The 26,187-nt window shown below is 49.7% G+C and overlaps 1 protein-coding gene across 1 annotated transcript in view; it reads right to left on the reverse strand.

Moving 5' to 3' along the window:
* The window catches only part of PGBD5 (piggyBac transposable element derived 5), a 98,024-nt gene that overhangs the window by 24,385 nt on the left and 47,452 nt on the right, over positions 1 to 26,187 (reverse strand). The window contains 2 exon segments of the mRNA XM_005226200.4: positions 11,617 to 11,751; positions 16,839 to 17,266. Coding sequence (XP_005226257.2) covers positions 11,617 to 11,751; positions 16,839 to 17,266 — 563 coding nt within the window.

The raw sequence follows: 26,187 nt of genomic DNA on the forward strand, positions 1-26,187 counted from the left end.
GGTCCTCCTCCACCCACGGGGCTCACTGCCCAACAGCTGCGTGCCTATGACCATGGGCCCAAACACCATGGCTTATGAAGGGGACGCTCCCCCACCTCATTATTGTTAATAAAAGCAGCAGAGTGGTGGCAACATCAACTTTTATTCTCTGGCAAACAGATTGATTTCAATGTACAAGGATGCACATAAACCAGCAGAGACTCTCCCTACTGAAACACCCCACACTCTGATGGCTTGCGAGTGTTTATTACTGCTGGGAACTCTGCTATGGTATAGTCTTTCTGTGTGTGTGTGTGTGTGTACATATGTTGACTATATTCTTAAATGGCTCTTTTTATATGTTGGAATTATAGATATTTTGAGATTTTTATGTTTTTGATGTTAAACACACAATCCAATTTAATCAAAAAAGACAAACTAAACATAATCATAGAAGAAGCACCCCCATCAGAACTACCCAAGCATAGGCCCATGTGGAACTCGACTGTTCCTGAGAGATCCCCCACCTCAGTCAGTGCTTATTAACATGCTGTGCATTAAGATCACGCCTGGGGGTGGCGACAGCCCCCACCTCCCCTGGAAATAACACACTTCTCCAGAAGCCATGACGCATCGTGGTATCACAGGACCGTCTCAGATGACTTAGCTTTGTTTGTCCACACAGGCAAGTCTGAACACTGGCAATTTCCCAGATTCCAGCCAGCCTCTTTCCAAGGAGTACTAAGCTGCTCCATCAGGAGAAGCGGGGAGGTGCAGGGTCAGACATCTCCCTTTTCCTATTAGGAAATGTGGAAGAGACTGAAAACTGGCATCAATGTGAGCCCAAGGAGGGTCTTGAACTGTGGCACTCAGTACTAGAAGATAATGAGTTTAAAGTGAATATAAAACAGGATCTATATTTAAATAAATAACAAAAATAGTAATGTCAAAAGTCTCAGCTGAGGGGTAGGGTTTTCAATGAAATGTCAACTGGGCAGTCAAAAAGTTACAAAAGGACTCAACCTGCCTGACAAGTGCCACTGGGTCAGCTTGGTCCAGCTCCCGCTGGCCTGAGTTTGCTCTTAGCTGGTCTAAGATGTGAACCTGTATCCCTGAGTGGGATGAATGAAAAAAAATCATAACCTTCTATGGATTCTTACACCTACCACACACCATTGCTCTGACTGGGGAAGATAGGCAACTGATTGTGTGCAAACTTGAGGGCCTCCCTTAAATAATCTCGTCAGACCCCGAGGAAGGCAGCACTGGGCACCACACACCTCCATACGCTGTGCTGGGGGCTCCCAAAAGACAGTGCCCAGGACACAGCACTCATTTAGATGTCTAACTGCTGCCTCTCCAGCTTTTCATAAAGTTCTCGCTCTCCATCCACCTATGCAGAGAGCATCATTACACTAGAACAGTTCCTCCTGCAGGGAGAGGCACAGGACAGCTTCCATCATCATGCAAAATGGAATCTGCAGTAGAGACTTTTACTATCTGAGCTACAGCTTGTTTGGCAAGTGTCTTTAGAATAGCAAAATGTATTTTTCAGGTGCCAAGCTTTTCACTTTTCCTTAAAAAAAAGTTTTTCTGGCTCCTATGATTGTTAACTTTTTCATATACACATTTAAAAAGAGGGAAGAAAATTATTAATACATGGTATTACATTTTGTCCCATGATATTATCACTGATATCATGTATTTTTTATTGTCATCATAACATAAAGAATCTCAGGAAACATGGATTACAGTGATAATACCTTGGGAGATGCCTGCACCACATGTCTGGCTATCTTAGCCTTACTTCCGAAACGCCCCAAGACCTCGTGAGACAGGACCTAGTTCATCACCACTTTTCCCAAAAAAACACTGCTTAGAGCTGTGATCACTGATGGTCTCAAGGGTCATGAAGATGTACTGGCTGAAAATTCCACTAAGCTGTCACTGGGCTTTGCTGGTCTTGACCACTGGTCCTACTTCTCCTGCAGAACAGAAGAGCATCGGGCTTCTCCACTGCTGGTGGGCGGCATATCTGGGGATGGGGAAGTCAAGTGTTAGGGACTGTAACCCTTTGCTTAAACTTTTTATTCATTAATGATACAGAGCAGGTAGAGGGTGTAATCCCAGAAATGAGGAAATAGTACAAGAATGCAGCATTAGCACACCTGGAAACCACGCAGAATGGGCACACGGAGATGGGTAGGGCTGTCACCTGTGGAGGGATGGCCATGCAGGAGAACCGTCAAGTTAAAGGTGCTCATTCACCACAAGAGGAACGGAGTCTGTCCAGGAGACTGGTGAGGGCACAGCCCTGGATTCAAGGAGCAAAGGCTCTGCCATTTACTGTGTGAGTTGGGGAGAGTTAACTGCTCTGAGCCTTGGTTTCCTCATTTATAAAGATAATAATACTCTGTACTTTGCAAGGCTATTATTGTTATGTGCAAGTTGCATACACAGAAATGATCTTTTTTATGGCAAAGCTTCATATCTGTGCTGTAACCTCTAGACACACATGGCTATTTTAATTTAAATTAACTAAAAGTTAAGAAAGATGAAGAATCCAATTCCTCAGTCGCAGTAGTCAAGCACTCAGTCTACATGAAAACAGGGGCTGCCAGGGTGGAGCAACAGATATAGGGCGTTTCATCATCATGGGAAGTTCTACTGGACATGCGGACTCACACCCTCTTTGGCTCATCAGCCTGGTTTTCCAGCAAAATCTCTATGACATCACTTCACTGACAGTTTTCACCACCAGTGTTTACTCATGCTACCTTTCACCATGGCCACGGCCAAGAAGGGCTCACGTGCTGAGACTGCTCTCTGCCCCGTCTTCTCTGGCTACACCTGCAGCACTACACACCCTTACAAGGACTTTGCTTTTGTTTCATCCCAAAGCTCAGCTAATAGGTGATTATGACTTTCAAAATGATGGATTGACGAGAAACTCTAATTCGAAAACATACACACATCCCAGTGTTCACAGCAGCACTATTTACAACAGCTAAGACAAGGAAGCAACCTAACTACCCACTCATAGATGAATGGCTAATGTGGTGTACATATACAGTGGGGTATGGCTCAGTCATAAAAAAGAATGAAATAAGGCCATCTGCAGCAACATGGACGGACCTAGAGATGATCATACGTATCACTTCTATGTGGAAGCTAAAAATTTGATGCAAATGAACTTATTTACAAAACAGAAACAGACTTACAGACATAAACTTATGGTCACCAAAGGTGGGGAGAAGGATAAATTAGGAATTTGGGATTAGCAAACACTGCTGCTGCTGCTGCTAAGTCGCTTCAGTCGTGTCCGACTCTGTGCGACCCCATAGACGGCAGCCCACCAGGCTCCCCCGTCCCTGGGATTCTCCAGGCAAGAACACGAGTGGGTTGCCACTTCCTTCTCCAATGCGTGAAAGTGAAGAGTGAAAGTGAAGTCGCTCAGTCATGTCTGACTCTTAGTGACCCCATGGACTGTAGCCTTCTAGGCTCCTCCATCCACGGGATTTTCCAGGCAAGAGTACTGGAGTGGGGTGCCATCGCCTTCTCTGAACAAACACTACTATATATGAAATAGATAAACAACAAGGACCTACTGTACAGCACATGGAACTACACTCAATATAATAAACCGTAACTGAAAAGAATACGAAAAAGAATATATGCACATATTTAAATGAATCACTTTGTCGTTTACCTGAACTAACACAAGTTTGCAAATCAACTCCGTATCAGTGAAACAACAATGGACTGGAGGAGCGACAGGTGGGCTCTTTGTACCCTTCTGAATATAGTTCCTTGCGGAGAGGGCCAGGGTGTAATCTGATCCAGTTAGGGTCTGATTCACTTACATGGCACTTAATAATTTCTTTCTTGTCTCTGCTTCCCTATATGGTAAGGAGGGCTGGGCACACTAACCCATTCAACAGACTGAGGAAATGGTAGTGCTAAGCCGTGTGCTCATGGACACTGGGGTCTGTGACAGATGTACTGTGCCACAGCCAATCCCATCCTGGGACATAACCACATCTGACCTGCCCCAGACTGAGGCTGGCATCCCAGCCACTGCACAGTTAAACAGATGGGTAAATGTCCCGCCCAGTTTCTGACTCCACAAGCAAACTTCACTTGAGTTAATCAGTTTCATCCTGAGCCTCATTTTCCAAGTTAGTTTTAGGTCAGGAGTAACTCACTAGTACATAAAAAAATTAGAAGTTAAATAATAATTAAAAAAAAAAAACCTTCAGTATAAATTCCTCAAAACTTTCAACATGAAAAGTCTGTCTCAAAACAAGGGCAATCAGTCATAACTGGTGTTAGAACATCAATAACACAACAATGAAGCTGGGTAAGAACCAGACAGCCTATGTGTAAATTCGGGGCCCCAGTCTCTGGGTCACAGACCAGTACCTCCTGTCAGATCAGTGGTGGCATTAGATCAGAAATAAAGTGCATAATAAACGTAATACACGTGAATCAACATGAAACCATCACCCCCACCCCTGGTCCCTGGAAAAATTATCTTCCATGAAATCAGTCTCTGGTACCAAAAAGGTTTGGGGACCCCTGGGCTAAGAGTTCTCTCCCTGGGGACAGATCATGGCTCAGTGGCGGAGGGTGGGCTCCAGGGTTGGGAAGGCGGGGTTTAAATTCCAGGTCTGCCCCTTGAGGCTGAGACTTCGGACGAGGCAGAAAACCCCTCCAGGCCCCGGTTTCTCACCATGAAATAGGGGCAGGTGGTTATGAACAGGAGGGATGCGTGTAGTGTGCCTGAGTGTGGGGCCTGGCTGGAGGCGAACACTCCACGTATGCAAACTGTCCTTTTCTGAACTGCAGAAGCAGCTCATAAACCACGGCTTAGACTGAAGGGAGGAGGGGCTTCCAGAGCTGCTGGCCCAGCCACACAAGGTGTGGGGCCCCTCGTGGATACTTCCAGGGGCCCCTGGACACACCTAGTGCTGTGTACGGGGCAGGCGGCAGGGTCCACTGGCCTGAGGTCTCTGTTTTGATTTCTGGCTTCTGAAGTTTACTCCTCCAGGGCAGGTGCACTCAGTGAGCGAGAGACCGTGTTCGTCCAGAATGGTTCTACCCAACTCGGCACCCCGCACACGACCCTCCAGAGACTGGTCCCTAATAAAGCTCCACGTGGGGGCCCTACGCTCAGCCACACCCACCTCTGCCAGCTGCCCTTCCCCTCACTGCCTCCCTCGAAAGGGACCCTGGGTCTCAACTGTCGGGGCAGGAGGCCTAGCTCAACACATTCAAATGGGAGAACTCGGCCTTTTTGATCATATCAGTTTTTGGTTTTGTTTTTTTTTTAATTAGGAGACTCTTTTCTTTTCCCCCCAAAGAGCCTCAGGGCTAAACAAATCCCCATAGGTCAGCACACCATTAAGTACATGGTGGGTTGGTTTTTCCCACTGTGTTCTCAATCTTTTTGACACTACAGACAGAACAATAGTCTCTATGGAGATGGTTTCCTTTTGCACCCACAGAGGGGACACAAGGCTTCCAAGACAAGTGACCTCAGTGTCCCAGGCTGAGGACCACAGTCACCTGTTGACATGACTCCCCTGAACTGGATATGCACCCTTCTGTATAAACCTCTCCTTTCACCCTCACTCAGCTCACTGGGAGTACAGACGAAGCTCACTGGGAGCTGCTGGCCCAGCAGGCCTGTGACACAAAGACACTCTCTGCAGTGCCCCACACACCTCTGATCTGAATATGGCAGCAGTTTTGCAAAATGAAGGCATCCGCTGCGGTCTCAGAACACAGAGCACTTGTGCCTGGGGAGCAAGACCATCTCAGTATTGTCAGAGCCTCATGTCACAAGTGATTTCCCGCATGCTTGTTCCACTGCTGTCAAAACATGGAGTCACACAGCCTAAAGCTCCTCCATGGGATCTGTGAGGAGTACCCCAGGGTGTGGGCGCCCCAGAAGACGAAGGGCCTCCACCAGCCTTGAGGATTGTTCACTGTGGACAGAAACACACTGTGGGTTGCCTCGTTTTCCTGAAATGGACACTTCCAAGGCATGGAAATCCTCTTAGTGGGTGTCAGAGATGTCAGCCGTGTTTCAGATGCTGCATTCACACATCCTGGGGGCAGGGTTCGGGGTGCCTCCTCCTCCTCTGAGGGGCTCCTGGGAACAGTGCCCACAGCATAGGGAGCCAGCCAGCACCTGAGCTCACATTCCTTCCTGCTCCCACCTATCAGCCTTGCGATTTGGGATAAAAGACTCAGTCTCTTAAGTGTTCTCAGGTGTAAATAAGGACAGAAAGATACTGGTCAAGACTGCATCCTGCTTGGAGGCCATGCTCAGCGCTGGCCTGCAGTGAGTAACCCTGGCTCCTGCCTGTCCCTTCAGTGTATGCTCTCATGGTCTGCCCTCCCATTAGGGCACCACATGCCCTGGTCTCTGCACCCCAGGAGACGTTCTTAGCCCCACAGGTGCCCTCCAACAGCCTCACACCCCTCCAGGGTTGCATCATTCACACTATACTTAGGAATATTTTTTTAACTGATATTTTAAGTATAGCTGAATTACAATGTTGTGTTAATTTCTACTGTAGAGCAAAGTCACTCAGTTATACATACACACACATTCTTTTCCATTATAGTTTATCGCAGGATACTGAATATAGTTTCCTGTGCTACGCAGCAGGACCTTGTTGTTTATCCATCCTATAACAGTTTGCACCAGATAATCGCAACCTCCAATCTTGCCCTTCCCTACCCTTCTCCCCCCTGGCACCCACAAGTCTGTCTCTGTGCTGTGAGTTCATTTCTGTTTCATAGAGAAGTTTTAGATTTCACATGTAAGCAATATCATATATTTGTCTTTGTCTGGCTTACTTCACTTAGTATGATCATCTCTAGGTTCATCCATGTTGCTGCAAATGGCATTATTTCACTCCTTTTTCTAGCTGTGTAGTATTCCATTGCCTTTATTCCTCATGAATATTTTTCATCTTCTGCCTCTCCTACGAGGGAGGCCATGAGGGTTCCATTCACCTCCAGGCCTTCAGTGCCCAGCACAACACTAATCCCATAAAGTGTGGTTAGAAAACAATCTGCACTTAGGTTTTCCTTCATAGAGGTCTTGTTTTCCTGTCTATCTTGTAAGCTTTTTGATAACTGGGATGTCTTTGACTTTAGAAGAAAAAAAAAAAAGCTGGCAAACCCCTTAGGCTCTAGAGAGGCAAGGTTCAAGAAGCAGTCACGGTCCCTGCCCTCCGCGAGTTCAGAATCCAGGAGACCTGAGACACACACAGGCTGTGTGAGTCAGTGGCTAGCAGAAATCCCTCTGCAGTGGAAATGATAGGATGGAGACAAAGATATATTGAGAGAGTCCTATCCACCTATCAAGAGATATAGGTATTTATTTCAAGAAACTGATTGATTATGGAGGTTTGTTAAGTCCAAAATCTCAGGACAGCTGGCAGGCTGGAGACCCAGGTTAGAGTTGCAGTTCACATCCAAGGCCGTTTTGCTGGCAAAATTTCCTCTCCTTTCTATTTAGGCCTTCAACTGATTTGATGAGGCCCACCCACATGATGGAGAGCAATCTGCTTTACTCAAAGTCTACTGATCCAAATGTTAATCTCATCTATAAATACCTCCACTGGGACATCCAGAATAGTGTTTGACCAACTATCTGGGTACTGTGACCCAGCCAAATTGGCACAAAATTACCCACCACACCCTCTGAGCCCTGCTCATGCCAGAAGGTAAAACCAGAAAGGCCAGGTTGGGAAAGAGAAGAGGAACAGGCACTCATGGGCATCCTGCAACACCAGCACTGTCTGAGTCTGACGCAGAGTTCCTGGGAACGCTACAGGTGACCAAAAGCACTCCTCGTGCATGGAATGAGGGTGATAGTGCTGGGACCAGGGGACAAGTACATACACTGTCCCGGCCCCTCACCTCCCGTTACTAGGAGTCCCACAGGCACAGCAGACAGAGCAGCCTGACGGGGGCAGTGTGACCAGTGCTGCACATTCGGTGGCCCCTCCCCCGAGCCGCAGCAGCATCCACAGTGCATCTGAAAGGTGCTTTGCGTGCAGGGAGCTCACTCTGTCTGTGCGACAGTGTATCGTTCCCTTACTAAGAGAGGTGCTCCCAGCTGTTCTGGATGATGATGAAGTTCTGGAAATGGATGGTGGTGATGGCTGCACAACACAGTGAGTGTACTTAATGCCACTTAATGGTCAATTTTATGTTATGTTTATTTTATCACAGTAAAAAAAAGATACGCTCCTTCAGAATAGACCCACATACACCACACAGATCTCACCCCCCACTCACATGACAACTTGCCAGGTTATCAGAAACCCAAAGGCCCACTCCTACAGGCAGCGGTCTCCATCACAGGGCAAAGTGGATGGCCTCACCTGGCTGCTCCTCAGCCCTGAGCGCTGCAGGCAGGCACTGAAACATGCTGATCTATTTCCCAGTGTTTGGTGCATGGTGAGACACCAAGATAGACATCTTGGAGCCAAGCACTTTGCAGTGAGCAGGCCTTCAGTGCAAGTCTACAAATGTCAGATGGGAGAGCAGGCCCACCACGAGTCAGACCCCACATACAAGGCTTCTGGAAGGAGGGCTAGAGGGGAGATCTGAGGATAGATGAGGTAGCACCACCTCACTGAGTGGGATGGCATCTCCATGAGGCATCTCCACTCTGTCTCTGAAGTGACCACACCTTCTCTGATGCCTTCTTTCTCCTGGGAACTTTTTACTCCCTGCCTCTTGCACTCCCAGAAGTGAAAGATATTAACTTGTTAATTTTCAGGATAATATAGTTAATTCCATCTCTTCTTCCACATACCTCCCTACAGTCTCTTCATGAGTTATATCACATAGGACTTTTAACCACTTTCATATGATTCCCCTTCAAATGAACTCAAGAGCAGTAGACATATAAGGTATTAAAAACACTGGGGTTCTTCTCGGCACTCTCCCTTTCAACAGCACTGTCTAGCTAGCTGTTTGCTTCCCTTCTTATGCAGGTGCCCTGTAGGGATGTACTCACTCATCTGAGGGTTGGAGTTGACCTTTACTGGGACCACTTGAGAAATCACTGACCAATCTGGAATACTTTTCTCACTTAACCCTTGGTCTGGAATCTTTCAAGTGGAGCTAATCACCTGGACTTACCTCAAAAGCATGCAGTCCAGCCAGCACATCTTTCAGTCTTGGCTGAATGACATCATAAAGCCGAAGCCAGGCCTTGGCCTCCCCAGAAATACACCTGTAAATCCCCGTCCCTTCCAGGTATCAGCTGAGTCCATGACAGGTGAAAATAAGAAAGTTACCTGGTCAGCTTTGCAGACCCTAGCTGGCAGGCCCCAGGGGAGTTCTGTTACTGTGTAACAGACAACCACATTGCTCAGGGGCATGTGATACATGGCTCCAGGTGGTTTCCCAACTCCGTGATCCAGCTCATGGTCAGGGCGGAGAGGCCAGAGGAGAACCATGCACACCCTCTCTCCAGCCCCTTCACGTGCCACGTCTGCTGCATCCCATCAGCCAGCCTCGGATCTGCTACCAGTGAGAGGATAGCAGGGGGCAGAGGGCCACTTGGGCAGCAGGCTGGCCACAGGCTCTTTAGGTTTAGCTGCTTGGATTCTCCAGTGGATAAAATCATTTAGAATAATTTATTTAACAAATTAAAATGAAGAAAACATGCTTGCATACATTACCCCATACATAATACTAAAAAAGTTAAGAATCACAGAACTCTGCAGTGGAAGGGGCCTCACCGATTAAGTTACCCCACCCCTTTACTCTACAGATAAGGACACTGATATCCAGGGCAACTGGGAGTCAGCTTAGTTCACACAGAAAGCAGTAGAGCTGGGCCTCAGGACCTAGGAGGGGCCCCCGGACAGAGCAGCACTGAGCCACCTCATCTGGGAAACGTAGAGGGTGTAAGAACAGAGGAGATGCAAGTATGAAGGCTCAGGGGGTGGGAGGCACCCCCTGCCCCTCGCACCACGGCTGGATCTTCCCAGGCTACTGCCTAACCAGAGTTAGGGCCTGGGGAACCAAGACAAGGGTCAGGATGCTAAAAAGACCACTGTCCCCAGGCCACGTGGGTCCTCTGCAGGCAGAGGTGTCCCTCCCTACTTTGCTGCCACCACAAGCACCTTCATCTGGACCAGAGAAGTGGGGAGGCCAAGAAAGTCCTCACTCCACCTGCCATGAGACAGATGAAACAAGGGTACCTGCGCAAATGGGGCTTCCTGTTGCCTCGGCCATAGTGGAGGCAAGACCAAGAATGGGAGCTGCCAGCTTCAATTTTGGCTTCTAAATTCAAACCCTCAAGCTGCACAAAGCCTCCTAGAACCAGAGAGTTTTCAAAATAAAAGGAAACTTCAAGGTACCAATCCAAACCCTTTACTTTATAGATGGGGATTTTATAGATTTCATAGAAACTAGAAGGAAACTGCACACACAGAGAGAAGGAGACCTGAGGCCTTGCAGGGAATGGTCCTGACTCCTCGCTACTCATTAAATTTACAGTAAAAAGGAAATGGCACCAGAGGCACACAGAAGCCACATGTGAACATTCTATCAAAAGCCACACAGGCAGACTCCTAAGAAGGCAGAGCCATGATTTCACTGTCTGGCCGATGCTGCAGGCAACAGCACTCAGTAAGAATTTATTCAAAGAATGACTGAATGTCATACATACAGTGAAATGGACTCCCCAATCCCCAGAGCAGTGTCACCACATAGGATACTACAGAGTCAGCAGGTGCTGTGCGGGAACGGAGAGCCCAGGCGGTACGTCCGGAGTGGTTTCCACTCTGGGATGGGTCCCTGTGATAACAGTCTGCAGCCTGTAGGTGAGGCCAGCTGGAGACCCCAGGCCCAGCCTCACCTGAGGCCCTGAAGCCCAAGGGGAAGGTGGGCTGCTGCGGGGCACATGCACAGGGGCACATCCAGAGGAGATGCTCAGCTTAACCTTCCTATGACTCCTTCCCTGTGGGGGCAGGAGGTATGCCAACCCTCATGCCTTGGGCCTGGCGCTGCAGCCTGGCAGGGCAGTGAGGCAGGGTCTGCTTTGCCAGCCCCACTCCCTCCTATGTGCTCGGCCCCCTGCCTGCTCCAGGAGCTCAACGTCTGACGCTGTTCCTGCAGCAGAGCTTGGCCACCTCTTCCAAAACAGAAGAGCAGAGCAGGGAACATGTGGCATGGCTGGCTCAGAAAACCGTGCTCCTCAGGCCACTGCAGCCCTGAGGAGGTGTCCTCGGGACTGGAAGGGAGGACAGGGACCCAGTGTGGGGTGGGGGCCTTTCTGGGATATTACACGGGGTGCTCTCAAGAGTCACGGAAGCCACCTCTCTGCCCACTGTTCTGGTGAAGCCGCTGGCTTACACTGCACGTACAGAGCCCTGATCTGTGTTTACAGCTGTTATTTAATCAGAGGGGCTGGGGTGGGCATGAAGGAACATGCAGGGGACAGTGCCAGCTACCCCCATTCCCCTGCAAGGAAAAGAGCAGCCCAACCCAGCCTCAGCTGCAGCACCCAGTGAAGCGCAGTGACCAGGGTAAGTAAGCAAGTTCACTGGTTACCAAATCCTCCCTGCCCTCTGGGGCCGGCCCAGGGCTCACCTGGATGATGAAGCCGGTGGAAGAGCACTGCCGGACCCAGAGGCTAAATTTCCGCTTTTTCCTCTTCCGCAGCTCCCTCTCCGTGCACGTGGCAATGAACACAGGGTCCTCGTCAATCAGGGGTTCATGTAGCACCTGCCAGGAAAGGCAAAGCAGAGACTCAGGAAGGCAGCATGAGCTCAGGGGCTCATCAGATCTGGGCTCAAATCTAGTCTTTGCCTTTGATCAGCTGTGTGACCTTGGCTAAGTTACTTGATTTCTCTGATCCTGAGTGTCGCTGGGTCTCCTCAGTTGTCTACACCAGTGTTTGGGGGAGGATTAAGTAAGAAACTGTACGTAAGGCACTTAGCAAGTACTTAGTAAATGGAAATCGTCATGATACTTAGTTATTGGCGTAAGGTCCTCAGTCCAAATTCTCACTTGGGAGAGGGACCTCCCAGCTAAACATGCCCACAGAGGGCAGCTGCTTCCTTTCAAGGAAGACCTTTCCACTGACGGATGTTCCAATTGCTCACTAACTGAAAGCTGATCTACATCTAACCTAAACCTACTGACCTGACTTCTCCCCTGTGAGAAATGGAGACAAACACATGATTTCTTTAGGTTTTCTGAACAGCTCTCACACTAGCCCCTGACCTTCTTTTTCCCAAGTCAAACATTCTCTTTTTAAAAACCATTCCTGAAATGACCCAGTTCCCTCGTTGCCATGGCCCAGCCTCTGGCTCTCCCCCAGGTCATCATGTCTTTTCCGACATGGGACTCCCCAGGCAATTTTTAAACTCACTTCACCTCTTCCTGCTTTTTGATGGCATGATAATAGGACTTTTTTTTTGTTTTTCAATTATAAGACAATGAAGCAAAAAGAAACGGCATAATAAAAACAGGTTCCCAGGGGGGTTAAAGTTCTGTTTTTGCAAGCTAAAGCTTTGAGGGAGACTTTTGGGTAAATTTTAGGAACCTGCTACACTTCCCTTCCAATCCAATTTCAAGCATACTTACAAACTGGTACGTATGTGTGTGGTTCAACGAAATGTATTGACAGAATGCTAGAAACACTATGATTCCAAGAACTCTTCACAACTCTCTGGATCAGGGGCTGGCAAACTGCAGCCCAGCCCACTCCCCACTGTAAATCAAGTTTTACAGGTGCCCACCGTGCCCTTCACCAATGTATTGTCAGTAGCTGCTTTCAGGCTACAAGCTCCGAACACAGACCACATGGCCCTCCAAGTCTAAAATACCTGGCCACTGTGAGCCAGTGCCACTCTCCATCAGGGCTTTTCAACTTGAATGAACAAACTAGTCACCTGGGAATCTTACTGAAATGTGGCTTCTGTTCCAGTAAGTTTGGGGCAGAGCCTGAGTTTCTGCATTTCCAACAAGCTCCCAAGTGACGTCAGAACGTGGCCTGATGACGGCAGAACAGAGATTAACACTCACCAGTTGTGACACGGGCAGTAGCCTTCCATTCTCCTATTAACGTTAACTTGAAATCCACTTGAGAAATAACTGCCCTGCAGTGTTGGGTCTCAGGCGTGCACAACCAGCCCCTGCAGTTTTCTGTTGTTGGAAGCAGGAGCTGTTGAACAAGGCCTGCCTTGCCTTGAACTCATGAAGGGGAGGCTGGAGAAGCTGACTCATGCCCAGCTCCACGCGGCTCATCAAATATTCAAAGCCCATTTGGATCCACTCTAGAAGGATGGCCAAAAGTCCCACACATGGGCTGGGGGAGTGGTGGATAAGCAGAGTGGGGTGGATGAGCAGAGTGGGGAAGATGAGGCCCTCTCCCAGCTCTTCAGAAAGCTGATGTCCTCTATTCCATCTGCATTTACCACAGCACAGAATCTATTCAAATTTATATTTCATAAGACGTTTCACCAAAGTAAGAGAGTCAGCAGTAGCTCCTGGCCTCCATGGCTTCTTCTCTTTCCCACCCTCCTTGCGGGAATGTGGAGCAGTCACAGTGCAGGGCAGGGCACTCTACAGAGCTCCAAAAACTGCCTCCTCCCCGCCAGGCTGCAGGGGGCCAGCACCACCTCACCCAGTGCTGTGTCCTCAGGCCCTCCTTGTGTGACACGCTTGGGTGAGGGGCAGGTATTGGGCAGGGGAGACAAGGCAGTTGTGTACTTTCACAAGCCCTCCCCAGATCCTCCTCTAACTAACCTGCCCCCAGGCTTGAGAAGATGCGTTCAGTCTCCGCATTCAGTATCCGTGTATGAATACTCGTGCGTGGGCACATACCACAGCTGGGGACTCTCTGAAGACTTTGTAAACTCACCCAAAGGGTCAGATTTGCTGGAATAAAAAGGAGACTGCAGGGCAGAGGGTGTGTGTGAGGGTGCTGTGTGCTGAGGTCGGGTGTGTGTACGGTGGGGATGCAGAGCCACTCCTGGGAGTCGGGAACACACCAGCCACATGTCTGGTGGGGGTGGAACAGGGGCTGTTCCCACTGGTCTCACAGGCAGAGTGAAGTCGCGTCAACAGAGCCCTGAGGCCTCAGGGGAGGTGAGCGGCGACTCGCAAACATACCTTCTCCTTGAATGGAATGTTTCAGAGCCAACTGGAAAGCCAGGAAAGCTTGAAAGTTTCCTTTGTCTCACTTAACAAAGACATATGTGATGCTGATGTTTCTGTGTGTAAGGATGAGGCAGAGAGGCTGAGCGTGTGCCCAGAGCCACCACCTCAACAGCCCATGTTGGTAGGACCCCAGCACATAGAAAGGCCCGAGGGTGCTCCACACACTGCATGCATGCTTTCTGGTCTCATCCCCTTTATCTGATCCTGCTCCAGCCTCCTGACAGAGCTGGCTCAACAGGGGCCCAGAGTTGGGAGGAAGAGGAAATTCCAGGTGGTCATCAGCACATTGGAAAGCTGACCCCAGGGATTCTGACTTCCCCTCTGCCTCAAGTTCTATCTGTTGGGTGGTTTGTACTAGGTACTGTTTGCCCCCCAGACTCCCTTTCCACCTTCCCACCCTGCATTGGGGACTGGAGGCCAACCTCTTATAAACCACATCCCGGGGCCCTGCCCCCAGTGCCTGCCTTTTGTGGCTACAAGAGAGGGATGAACAAGAGACTGGGGCCCTGCCTGCCTGTGCCATCCAGCCCCTCAGGCTGAAGCCATCACTCCCCCTCCTCAGCACTGCGGCTTCCCGCTGTTGCCAGCCCAGGGGATCGCCACCTTGATGATCCGCCTAAACCCTGAATGTCCACAGTCCCTGCTTCCAGTTCTCTGTAACTGCCCTTCTAGAACACAGCATTTGTTTCCTGCTGGGATCCTGACCACCACATAGAGCATGGGCTGGAAAATGGTAGCAACAAGAACAAATACATTTGTAAGTACAAAGGCAAAAAACTAAATAAAATTTAAAAAAAAGAAAAAAGCAAAGGGAGGAAAAAAAAAAAAGAACCTGACATGACCAGAGAGCCACTCCCCAATCTAGAGCTCATGTCAGTCCCTCTTTTTTCAGTTTCATCAACTGGATCCAAAGAAAAGATGAGGGCAGCAAGAATAAAGTGACCACCTCTTCAGGGTCTCTCCTCACAGCCGTCTGCAGGCACAGGAGGGCAAGACCCAGGGGGGCAGCACTGCCCCATCACAGCACCCCTGTCTGGGGTGGGAGGGGGTGAGTCCACACAGCTCAGAATTTGCTAGTGGGTGCTGTAGGTGCCCACTGGCCAAGCAGACCCCAGGGACACACACGCAGGTGGCCGTGGGGATCGCCTGGGATGTAGGTCTCAGTGTCTGATGCTGCTGCTCCAGAAGGATCAGACAGCACGGGGTGGGGTCGGTACCTGGCAGGCACACAACAAACATGCGTATAATCACCAGTACAGCTCGTCTAGGGGCTGGAAGGGCCTTCGGCAGCCTCTTCTTCAGGCTGTTAAATACCAATCACCTAAGGAGCTGGTTGGTTAACCCTCGAAAGACACTTAGGCTTAGCAAGCACTCAGACCTCTCCAGCAGCTCTTCTAATGTTTGACTCCAGTATGGTCAGAATATTGTTTTTTCCCCTTGCATCCCAGCCAATGTGTCTCTGGTTTGGCTCATTTTCAACCAAGCAAATATTCAGTGAAACAAACAAACAAAAAAACCACGCCCAGCCCTGTACTTGGTCCTGTAGAGCCTGTTATGTAAGGCAGAGGTTGTGTCCCCTAAGACCCCACGTCTTGGTAAAGAAGGAAAGTGAGGGCCAAGATCAAACAGCATTTGCTGCCCTGTAAATAGCGGAAGGATTTGGGAATCACAGGGGGCCCTGGAGCTGGGAAGCCTGCAAAGGCAGAGAGGGCATTATCTTCCCCACAGAAACCCCATGCTTTAAAGCTGTGCAGTGAAGATAGGATAGGAAATTTGGAGTGTGTCTCTAAGAGAACTGCAAAAAGAACTTGAGGCTCATTACAAAGGCCCTTAAGGAAAAGTGGGTGGGTAGGTAGATCTTTAAATGTACAAATGAAAGAGAAGTAAGATTTTTCTCTCCATATGAAACAAGTCAGAGGGAATTTGGCTCACTTAGGCCAGGAACCTCCTGATGATCTGGTTAGAGCAATCTCTGCGAAGAGTCACCCTGTCAGTTTACCAGACCAGCAGAGCAACTCTGAGGATGACTTCTGGAAGTTTGTCACCACAGCCAAATGCGACTGCCATAGTCCACTGGAGGCCAGGGCTAGGAGCCAGGAACTGAGAGCAAACACAGCACTGTTTAGGTAGTGAGGAAGGTGAGGGGCTGTGACGGTCAGGGTCACGGCTGACAGCTGGCTGCAACTCCCTCAAAGGCATTCACTCTCCATGCACGCCGGGTACCCAGCACTTGGGCCACTACCCTGGCCTGAGAACGCTGGACCCCAGCCTCCTTCCCTGCACCCCTAGAAGGCTGCTCACTTTCCTTCACAACCAGCAGATGAGCACGGTACTCAGAGAATACAAGAAAATGAACATTACCCTGTGCAAACCATAGCTGAGAAAGAAAGGATAATTAATGGAAAAGCAGGACGAGGAGAAAAGAGGAGGGAAACCCTCTTGGAGCAGAATGCTAAATGTGGTTTGGGGCTGTTCTTGCATCACCTTCCTCTAATCAGATGGGGACGGGATGGGCTGTGGCCACGCAGGGATTCCCCGGAAGTGACCTCGGGGTACAGGCGGGATGGAGGAAGCCACTGACTGACACCACTGCCTCCCTGCCCACTGCCACCCCGGGAGGCCCGGCCTGGGGCCCACGGCCTCACCTGGGTTTGGGAAGGCCTGAAGGCCGAATCGAAGCCACTCTGCAGGGAGTCCAGGAAGGGCTGGACCTTGTAGAGGCCGTGTGTGGTCTGGCTGGAGCGGAAGGCCACAACGTGGAAGTACTTGAGGATCTTCTCGAAGCGGGCCTGGCTCATGACCAGTGCAAGCCTGCGGTTGCTGTAGAAGCCGCCGCTCCAGATGCTGAGGACCGACTCGCAGTGGGAGGTGCTGGTGGAGATGACGTAGCCCAGGAACGCCTTCATCTCCGGCAGCGTCACGTCCACCCAGGCCCCGTCGCTCCCGAACCGCTCCTGGAACTTCTTGGCGTACAGGTTGGTCTGCACCACCATGTTCTTGAGGACGTTGTCAGGGACGAAGAGCTGGAAGAAGTCCATGGCGCTGGCGCTGGGGGGCATCTTCCGGGTGGGACCTGGACAGGCAGGCCAAGCGCTACTGCTACGGCCACCGCGTCCCCAAACTGAGCCTCCGCCCAAGCGCCACCGCCCCCACCCCCACGCCCTCCCGGGAGGACCCAAATACCCATCCGGAAGCCGTCCTGCCCACCCTCCAGACAGGATACCTCACTGCTGCTCTCTGGGCCCCGTGTCCCCACCAAATCCTGCACACGCCTCCCCATCCCACCCTCACAGACCCGGCAAACCCAGAAACATGACCAGAAGAGAAAGACGCACAGGGGAGGGCAGTGGAGACCCAAAGACACGCTGAATTCTGAACAAAGAGCTCGGCACGTCTTTCTCGCTCTCATTTCCTTGTAAATTAAGGTGACTTTGGAATGCTTTTTACCACTTAGGGCCTGAAAGATTCCATTCAGGTGAGAGCAATTTATCAGGCACTCTCTACCTGGTAACTCTAAATTTATTAGTAAATAAATCTGAAGGGGCTTATTTAATTTCACCAATTCAATAAAAAATAGTTTTTACAAATGCTGGGACAGTCTTTGGAAATACATACACACATACATACATCCTTAAGAAACATCACTTTCAACTCCAGGTAAACCAGGCTAACAGTATGTAGAGACTTAAAGGAGAAAGCGTTGCTTCCGTTGCATCTGTATGTGCTGTGCTGTGCTTGGTCACTCAGTTGTGTCTGACTCTTTGTGACCCCATGGACTGTAGCCATCCAGGCTTCCCTGTCCATGGGGATTCTCCAGGGGATCTTCCCAACCCAGGGATCAAACCTAGGTCTCCCACATTGCAGACAGATTGTTTACCGTCTGAGCCACCAGGGAAGCCCTAATGATTTATAATAAAAGCTGTGCAAATTCTTCAGAACTTTAACCCCAGCCCCACCCCAACCTTTCTCTACTACTGATTTAGACAGCCTCTGAAAAACAACTTTTCTACAGCAAAATTAAGGCTGACAATGTACAGGAGACATCCTAGGTCTTACTAATAAGTTCAGATGGGCAGATTTGGGAGGTGAAATTCTAAATTTATTTCTCACTGACTGCACAGTCTTGGGCAGATTTCATCTCTCCTGTTCGTAAAATGGGCACAGTGAGAGCAGCCTCACTGGGCTGTCTGTGGGGCAGGATGACTGGAGGATGCAGGGAAAGCACTCAACACGGTGCCTGGCCCTACAGAGGTACCTATGACTAGGTAACCGCTACTGAGACAGTATCCACAGGAAGCCAGAGATGGCGGGCTGAGGGCTAGAGAGTGCTTTAGTTGTCCTCCTTTTACAGAAGAAGAAACCGAGGCCCAGAGAGCAAAGTGGCCACCATATCTTCTTTCACCAGTCATTTCTTAGAAGGGCTCCAGACAGTCCTGGTGCAACAGGCATCGGCCCAGGCTGACTGGACAGTGAGGCTGGGAAGACGGCCTCTGCTCCACAGCCACTCTGCTTGAAATAATTTTATTTCAGTGAACCTTATAGCTGCTGGTGGGTGAAGTCATAAATTATTCAGGGGTAGCTCTCAAAAAGGAGGAAAACCAGCATTTTAATTGCTACATCATGCTGAGTAAGCAGAATGAAATTTTCTCTTCCAAAAGTTATGTTTAAAGTCATTTTGCCTCCCAGGCCATTTCAAAATGAATTCACACAACAGACCCAGGCCTGGCCAACTGCTTAATGAAGAAACAAGGAAGCAGCAGACACACTCTGAACTATCTGATTTGATTTACGAGCAGCCTCTGCGGCCTTCTTCAGTAGTTGTGGCTCTTCACATGTGAAGTGTTGCGCTGGGCAGTCCCTGGGAGGGAAGGGGGGCAGGGACAGTGGGTCCCTGCCACCAACTAACAGAGCCCTGAAGGGGGGCAGATCCCCAGCCAAGGTGAGACTCCCTCACTTTTGAGTCACTGACCAAGAGTTTTTCCAGGGATTAACTGTGCAGTCCTCCCATCAGCCCATTCTGCAGGTGAGGAAACAGGAGCTCAGGAGTGTGAGGACAAGCCCAAGGTCACCCACCACTAAGTTCTTACAGTGGTGACCTTTGACCCACAGAGCCCAGGGCCAGCCCAGTAGCCTGCTGCTGCCTGTAGTTACAAACCCCATCATCCTCTCATCCAAAGGGGACGTGGCTGTCTGCACACAGCAAGCACACAACTCAAGCCAGGTGCTTAGTCCTCACACCACAGGACCTCCCTCCGCCTCTGCAGTGGGCCGAGAAGGGTCCCAGAGCACAGCCAGGAGCAACTCTGGAGGGAAAGGAGACTCCACCTTGCAAAAAGGTCAAAGTAGCATGGAGACGGGGGAGGGAGCAGGGAGGCTGTGGGTTGGGGCGAAGAGCACTGCCTGCCCAGGTTAATCCTGGTGTCCAGCTAGTATACTGACACAGTCCTCTCCTCCTCCATGGTGTCACCATGCCATTCCTTAAGGCCCATCACCGCCACGAACCTGGTTTCCTCATCCTCCAGGGACCCAGGACCCCAGAGGCCCACAGACCAGGGGCACTGACAGTCACTCAGCAAAGCTCCACCCCCAGAGAGACACCCCAGTCCACCCCCAGCAAGGAAAACAACCTCAGCAGCAACTAGAAAAGCAGATGCCCCATTTGTAAAGGAGAATGTCACTCAAGGGTGGCAGGGAATATCACACTAGGGTGTCGTGGTCCCCTCAGCAATAGAATGGAGTAAGAGCGGTATTCGGTCCCCAGAAGTTCTCGATGTGGTGAGGGAAGCAAGCAGTGAAGAGTGACCAGGTGATGTCTGGCTGTGGGAGGCTGTGCCCACAAGACGACCCTGAATCCAGATCCTGGGGACAGGTCTGGGAGGCTCCCTGAAGGGGCCATGTGGGATAGGCTGTATGGGTGGAGAGGCATCAGCCTAGAGGGCTGGGGGTGGGGATGTCAGAGTCTTTCAGGCAGAGAGACCATCTCGTGCAGAGGCCCTGTGCCCAGAGCCAACGGCTCACATTTGGTGGACTGTGCAGGAGGGCGAGCAGCTGGAGGTGTCAAGGGGCACAGGGCCTGGGCTGGCCCCAGGGCTGGGCCAGTGAAGCGCTGTTAGCATGTGGACCACACTTGAGGGGGTCCCTTGCTGCACATGGAGTGGGTGAGGTCTGGGGCTACTCCTGAAGTCACCAGTGCAGCAGGGATCTGGCAGAGCAGGTGGGTGGCCAAGGCATGCCCCTCTGTTGGCTCCTCACCCAGTGTCCTCCAGGTGTGCTGCGCACAGCCAAGGACTACAGGTGAGTGAGGCTGTGGGGGGCCTGAGCCCAGGGTTGGAGGCCTCCTTCCAACAGCAGCCACATTCACTTCTCACTTTCATTTGTACACGATAGGCAACGAAGGTTCATCCCTTAAATTGTGCCTGGACTGAAATCCCAGGTTCCCACTATTCCTCCCTTTTGCTCCTCCCTGCCAGTCCCCCAGTTATCTCAGTCAGAAACCTGAACCACCATGAACCCCTGGTCTCCTGCACACCTTATCTCCCCCACAGCACATCCTGCCCCACCTCCACACTGTGCAACCAACCAGCCCCTGCAGCTCCCCTACGCACGTGGCTGCTGCCTCTGGCCTGAACAATGAAAACAGCCTCCCCCAAGGGCATGCCCCCTCCCCAAATAATTGATGGCAACAGGGAAATTATTTTAAAAACACAAACTGAACCACAATACTCCCCTGCTTAATGAAAATACCCTCATGCTTTCTCACTGCGCTAAAAGGAAGACCACATTCCTTACAAAGCCTTTAGGGCCTGGGGCCCTGTGTGCCCTACCCGCAGACTCATCCTGGACCACTCTCCCTGCTGAGCAGGCACAGAGCTCACAAGCAGAGCTGGTGCCAGGCCTGGGTCCTGGCATCTCCTTCCAATGCAGGGCCTGCATCCCCTTGGCCTCCAGATTCATTATGCGTCCCCTCCTGTTGGCTTTCCTGCCCACCCAATGGGGCTTCTCAGTCTCAGCCCTCGCTGGGTCTTCCTCCTTGTGTGTATCAGCCTATGGGTGTTTTGTCAGAAACTCAGCCTTGCTTTGTCTGCTCTGCTGTCCTGCCCTCAGAGGTCAAGGCTGTCATGTCGCCTTGCATCCCCACTACATGGTATGTTCAACACATCCCTGTTGAGGGTGGATGGAAAGTAAGTGGTGGAGGAAGGAGCCACGCTCACCAGGGAGAAACTTCAGTGCTGAGCCCCCTGGGCAGGGTCTGGTGTCAGGACCCCCGTGCTGATGTGCCTGGTGGACAGGTCAGGTCAGCCAGGAGCTCCTGTGTGTAAGAGAAGACCTGAATGGGTGGGCAGGGCAGGATGGGGCTGGCACACCACTGGCCACACCTCCTCGAGGACACCAAGGTGGGGTGTCCTGGGTGGGCCCTGGGTGGGAGACGCTTGGTCAGGGGCATGATGTGGGAGTGGGTGCATGACAGCCACCCACCAGGTGCCCAGCTCAGATGAGTTGGCTTGGGGTCTTGTTGGGTTTGACTTCCTCACTCTCTCCCTGAACTGAAAGAAACCGCTGGAGAACTTCTCTTGACCCTTCTGCATCTTCTGATGTCTTTTTTCCCCCTCCCTGTCACAGCTGCTGGCCGTGTGACCTTAGGCATGCCAGACAACCTCTCTGTGTCTTAAACTGAAGAACCACCCTAGAGTGAGGAGAAGTCAGACAATAGCCTGTCTTGCCCAGTCTGCCCTGAGGCCCACTGAGACGCAGGTCCCAGTGCCAAGGAAGCCGCTCCTACTGCTCCCTCCCTCCACCCACAGCACCAAGCAGACCCAAGGCCAGTGGGCACCCCGCGTGTGGCACTGACCCCCACCTCCGCTCCATCTGGAAGAAAAGCCTGGCTTTGTGTGCTTTTGAAAGCACAACCTTTTAGAGACTGATGCTTTCATTTTGAGATGAGATTCGCATTTTGCACACACTGGCACTTTTTGGTACAGCTAGTCAGCAGTGTGGCAACATATATGAGAAACACAATATTATTTAAAATAATTTGGCCTGGAGAGAAGTTATTTTCTTATTTTTAAATCATTAATTTAATAATGATTTAAAAATAAGAAAATAACTTCTCTCCAGGCCAAATCAAACAGACATAAAAATATAACTGGAATGTCCTGCACTGTCACAAAAGTATCCCTCTTGTCTGAGACATGAAAAAAAGCTTAAGGCATGGGGCTTTTCTGGTGGTCCAGTGGCTAAGACTCCATGTGCCCAATGCAGGGGACCTGGGTTCCATCCCTGGTCAGGGAACTAAGATCCCATATGCCACAAGCAAGGCCTGGTACTGCCAAACAGGCAAGTTTTGCCTGGAGTACAAAATGAAGCAGGGCAAAGGCTGACAGAGTTTTGCCAAGAAAACGCATCGGTCATAGCAAACACCCTCTTCCAACAACACAAGAGAAGACTCTACACATGGACATCACCAGGTGGTCAATACTGAAATCAGACTGATTATATTCTTTGAGCTGAAGATGAAGAAGCTCTACACAGTCAGCAAAAACAAGACCAGGAGCGGACTGTGGCTGAGATCATGAACTCCTTGTTGCCAAATTTAGACTTCAGTTGAAGAAAGTAGAGAAAACCACTAGACCATTCAGGTAAGACCTAAATCAAATCACTTACGATTATATGGTTGAAGTGACAAATAGATTCAAGGGATCAGATCTGATGGACAGAGTACCTAAAGAACTATAGACGGAGGCTTGTAACATTGTACAGGAGGCCGTGATCACCTGTGTGATTCTTTCTCGTGTTCCAAGAAAAGAGAAATGCAAAAAGGTAAAACGGTTGTCTGAGGAGGCCTTACAGATAGCTGAGATAAGAGAAACAAAAGGCAGAGGAGAAAAGGAAAGATATACCTATCTGAATGCAGTTCCAAAGAATAGCAAGGAGAAATAAGAAAGCCTTCCTCAGTGATCAATGCAAAGAAATACAGGAAAACAATAGAATGGGAAAGACTAGAGATCTCTTCAAGAAAATTAGAGATACCAAGGGAACATTTCATGCAAAGATGAGCACAATAAAGGACAGAAATGGTATGGACCTAACAGAAGCAGAAGATATTGAGAAGAGGTGGCAAGAAAACACAGAAGAACTATACAAAAAAGATCTTTATGACCCAGATAACCATGATGTTAGATAATCACTAACCTAGAGTCAGACATCCTGGAGTGCAAAGTCAAGTAGGCCTTAGGAACCATCACTACAAACAAAGCTAGTGGAGGTGATAGAATTCCAGTTGAGCTATTTCAAATCCTAAAAGATGATGCTGTAAAAGAGCTGCAATCAATATTCCAGCAAAGTTGGAAAACTCTGCAGTGGCCACAGGATTGGAAAAGGTCACTCTTCATTCCAATCTAAAAAGGCAGGCAATGCCAAAGGACGTTCAAACTACTGCACATTTGCACTCATCTCATACGCTAGTAAAGTAATGATCAAAATTCTCCAAGCCAGGCTTCAACAGTATGTGAACCGGGAATTTCCAGATGTTCAAGCTGGATTTAGAAAAGGCAGACAAACCAGAAATCAAATTGTCAACATCCGCTGGATCATCAAAAAAGCAAGAGAGTTCCAGAAAAACATCTATTTCCACTTCATTGACTATGCCAAAGCCTTTGACTGTGTGGATCACAATAAACTGTGGAAAATTCTTAAGGAGATGGGAATACTAGACCACCTGACCTGCCTCTGGAGAAATCTGTATGCAGGTCAAGAAGCAACATTTAGAACTGGACATGGAACAATGGACTGGTTCCAAATCGGGAAAGGAATATGTCAAGGCTGTATATTGTCACCCTGCTTATTTAACTTATATGCAGAGTACATCATCTGAAATACTGGGCTGGAGGAAGCACAAGCTGGAATCAAGATTGCCGGGAGAAGTATCAATAACCTCAGATATGCAGATGACACCACCCTTATGGCAGAAAGTGAAGAAAAACTAAAGAGCCTCTTCATGAAAGTGAAAGAGGAGAGTGAAAAAGGTGGCTTAAAACTCAACGTTCAAAAAAGATCATGGCATCTGGTCCCATCACTTCATGGCAAATAGATAGGGAAACAATGGAAACAGTGACAGACTTTATTTTCTTGGGCTCCAAAATCACTGCAGATGGTGACTGTAGCCATGCAATTAAAAGACGCTTGCTCTTTGGAAGGAAAGCTATGACAAACCTAGACAGCATATTATAAAGCAGAGCCATTATTTTGCTGACAAAGGTGTATATAGTCAAAGCTATGATTTTTTCAGTAGTCATGTATGGATGTGAGAGTTGGACCAGAAAGAAAGCTGAGCACCAAAGAACTGATGCTTTTGAACTGTGGTGTTGGAGGAGACTCTTAAGAGTCCCTTGGACTGCAAGAAAATCAAACCAGTCCATCCTAAAGGAAATCAGTCCTGAATATTCATTGGAAGAACTGATGCTGAAGCTGAAGCTCCAATACTTTGGCCATCTGATGCAAAGGGCTGACTCATTGGAAAAGACCCTGATCCTGGGAAAGATTGAAGGCAGGAGGATAAGGGGAAGACAGAGGATGAGGTGGTTGGATGGCATCAACAACTTGATGGACATGAGTTTGAGCAAGCTCCGGGAACTGGTGATGGGACAGGGAAGCCTAGTGTGCTGCAGTCCATGGAGTCGTAAAGAGTTGGACACTACTGAGCGACTGAAATGAACTGAATAAATAAAAAGAATTAAAAAAACAACCTAGAGGCCTGCTGCTGCTGCTGCTGCTGCTAAGTCGCTTCAGTCATGTCCGACTCTGTGCGACCCCATAGACGGCAGCCCATGAGGCTCCCCCGTCCCTGGGATTCTCCAGGCAAGAACACTGGAGTGGGTTGCCATTTCCTTCTCCAATGCATGAAAGTGAAAGGTGAAAGTGAAGTCGCTCAGTCGTGTCCGACTCTTAGCCACCTCATGGACTGCAGCCTACCAGGCTCCTCTGTCCATGGGATTTTCCAGGCAAGAGTACTGGAGTGGGGTGCCATTGCCTTCTCTGAACAGTCCATAAATAGGTGACACAGAAAACAGGCGGACCTAGTGTTGTCACTGACAGCTACAGCTACAACTGGTCTGCATCTTCAGCGGAAGTAATCATCCTGTCTCTGGCATTCTTCTTTCCTTCTCCTGGTGGCTGACATGCAGGGCAAGCCAGCTATTTGACAAACACCTGAAGTCCAAGTTTCATCTGCAGAATGCAGTCAGAAGGCCACTCGAGAGTGCTAAAGCCTCCTGCCTTGGGGAACTTTTGTTCACCGCTAAGTGACGGGTAACAAACACAATTCACAGCTGGATTCAGGGGTCTCCATGCAGGGGTAGGGGTCTTGGGTGGGAGTCCTGGTTGTGCTCCCAACATCCCTGGATGTGTGGCTGGGGATGGGAGGATAACCTGCTCCATGCTAGTGGGCAGCAAGCCTCCCCCTTCTGTTTAGGTCTGATCTGCAAAGCTTACCAACGCATGAAATGAGCTCAGATCACTGCTGTTGCCCGCTAAATGGTGCCTTCCAAAAGAGGACTGCCGATGCTAACCATCCTCCACAGCCATCAGAAAACCTCAGAAACCTCGCCGGAAAACCCCAAGTGTAGCATCAGTCACGTAATGTATCAGCTGCAGGAGTTCCTTCAGGGACACACAACAGTAGACTCTGTGCATGCCTGTGTGAGTGCATGTGTATGCATGTGTGTGCAGGCTTCCTCGAGCTAATGTGGCACAGTGGCTGGCCAAGAAGTTGACAACAAAGAAAACAGTTTTGGAATCAGGCACCTGAGTCAGTGATGCTCATAGGAAATAGGTCATAGAATAGCAGTGTGCAGTCCCTATAGAGAGAGGCTAACTTGTGGACTAATAGAGACACTGAATCCATAACCTTGACCAGAAATCATGTGACAAAGCACTGGTACAAAGAGAAGGGATGACATGCTACCTTCAGAAACATTCACTGTATGAGGCACATACACA

The sequence above is a fragment of the Bos taurus genome, chromosome 28 (genome assembly GCF_002263795.3).
Source record: "Bos taurus isolate L1 Dominette 01449 registration number 42190680 breed Hereford chromosome 28, ARS-UCD2.0, whole genome shotgun sequence".
NCBI classification, from domain to species: Eukaryota; Metazoa; Chordata; class Mammalia; order Artiodactyla; family Bovidae; genus Bos; species Bos taurus.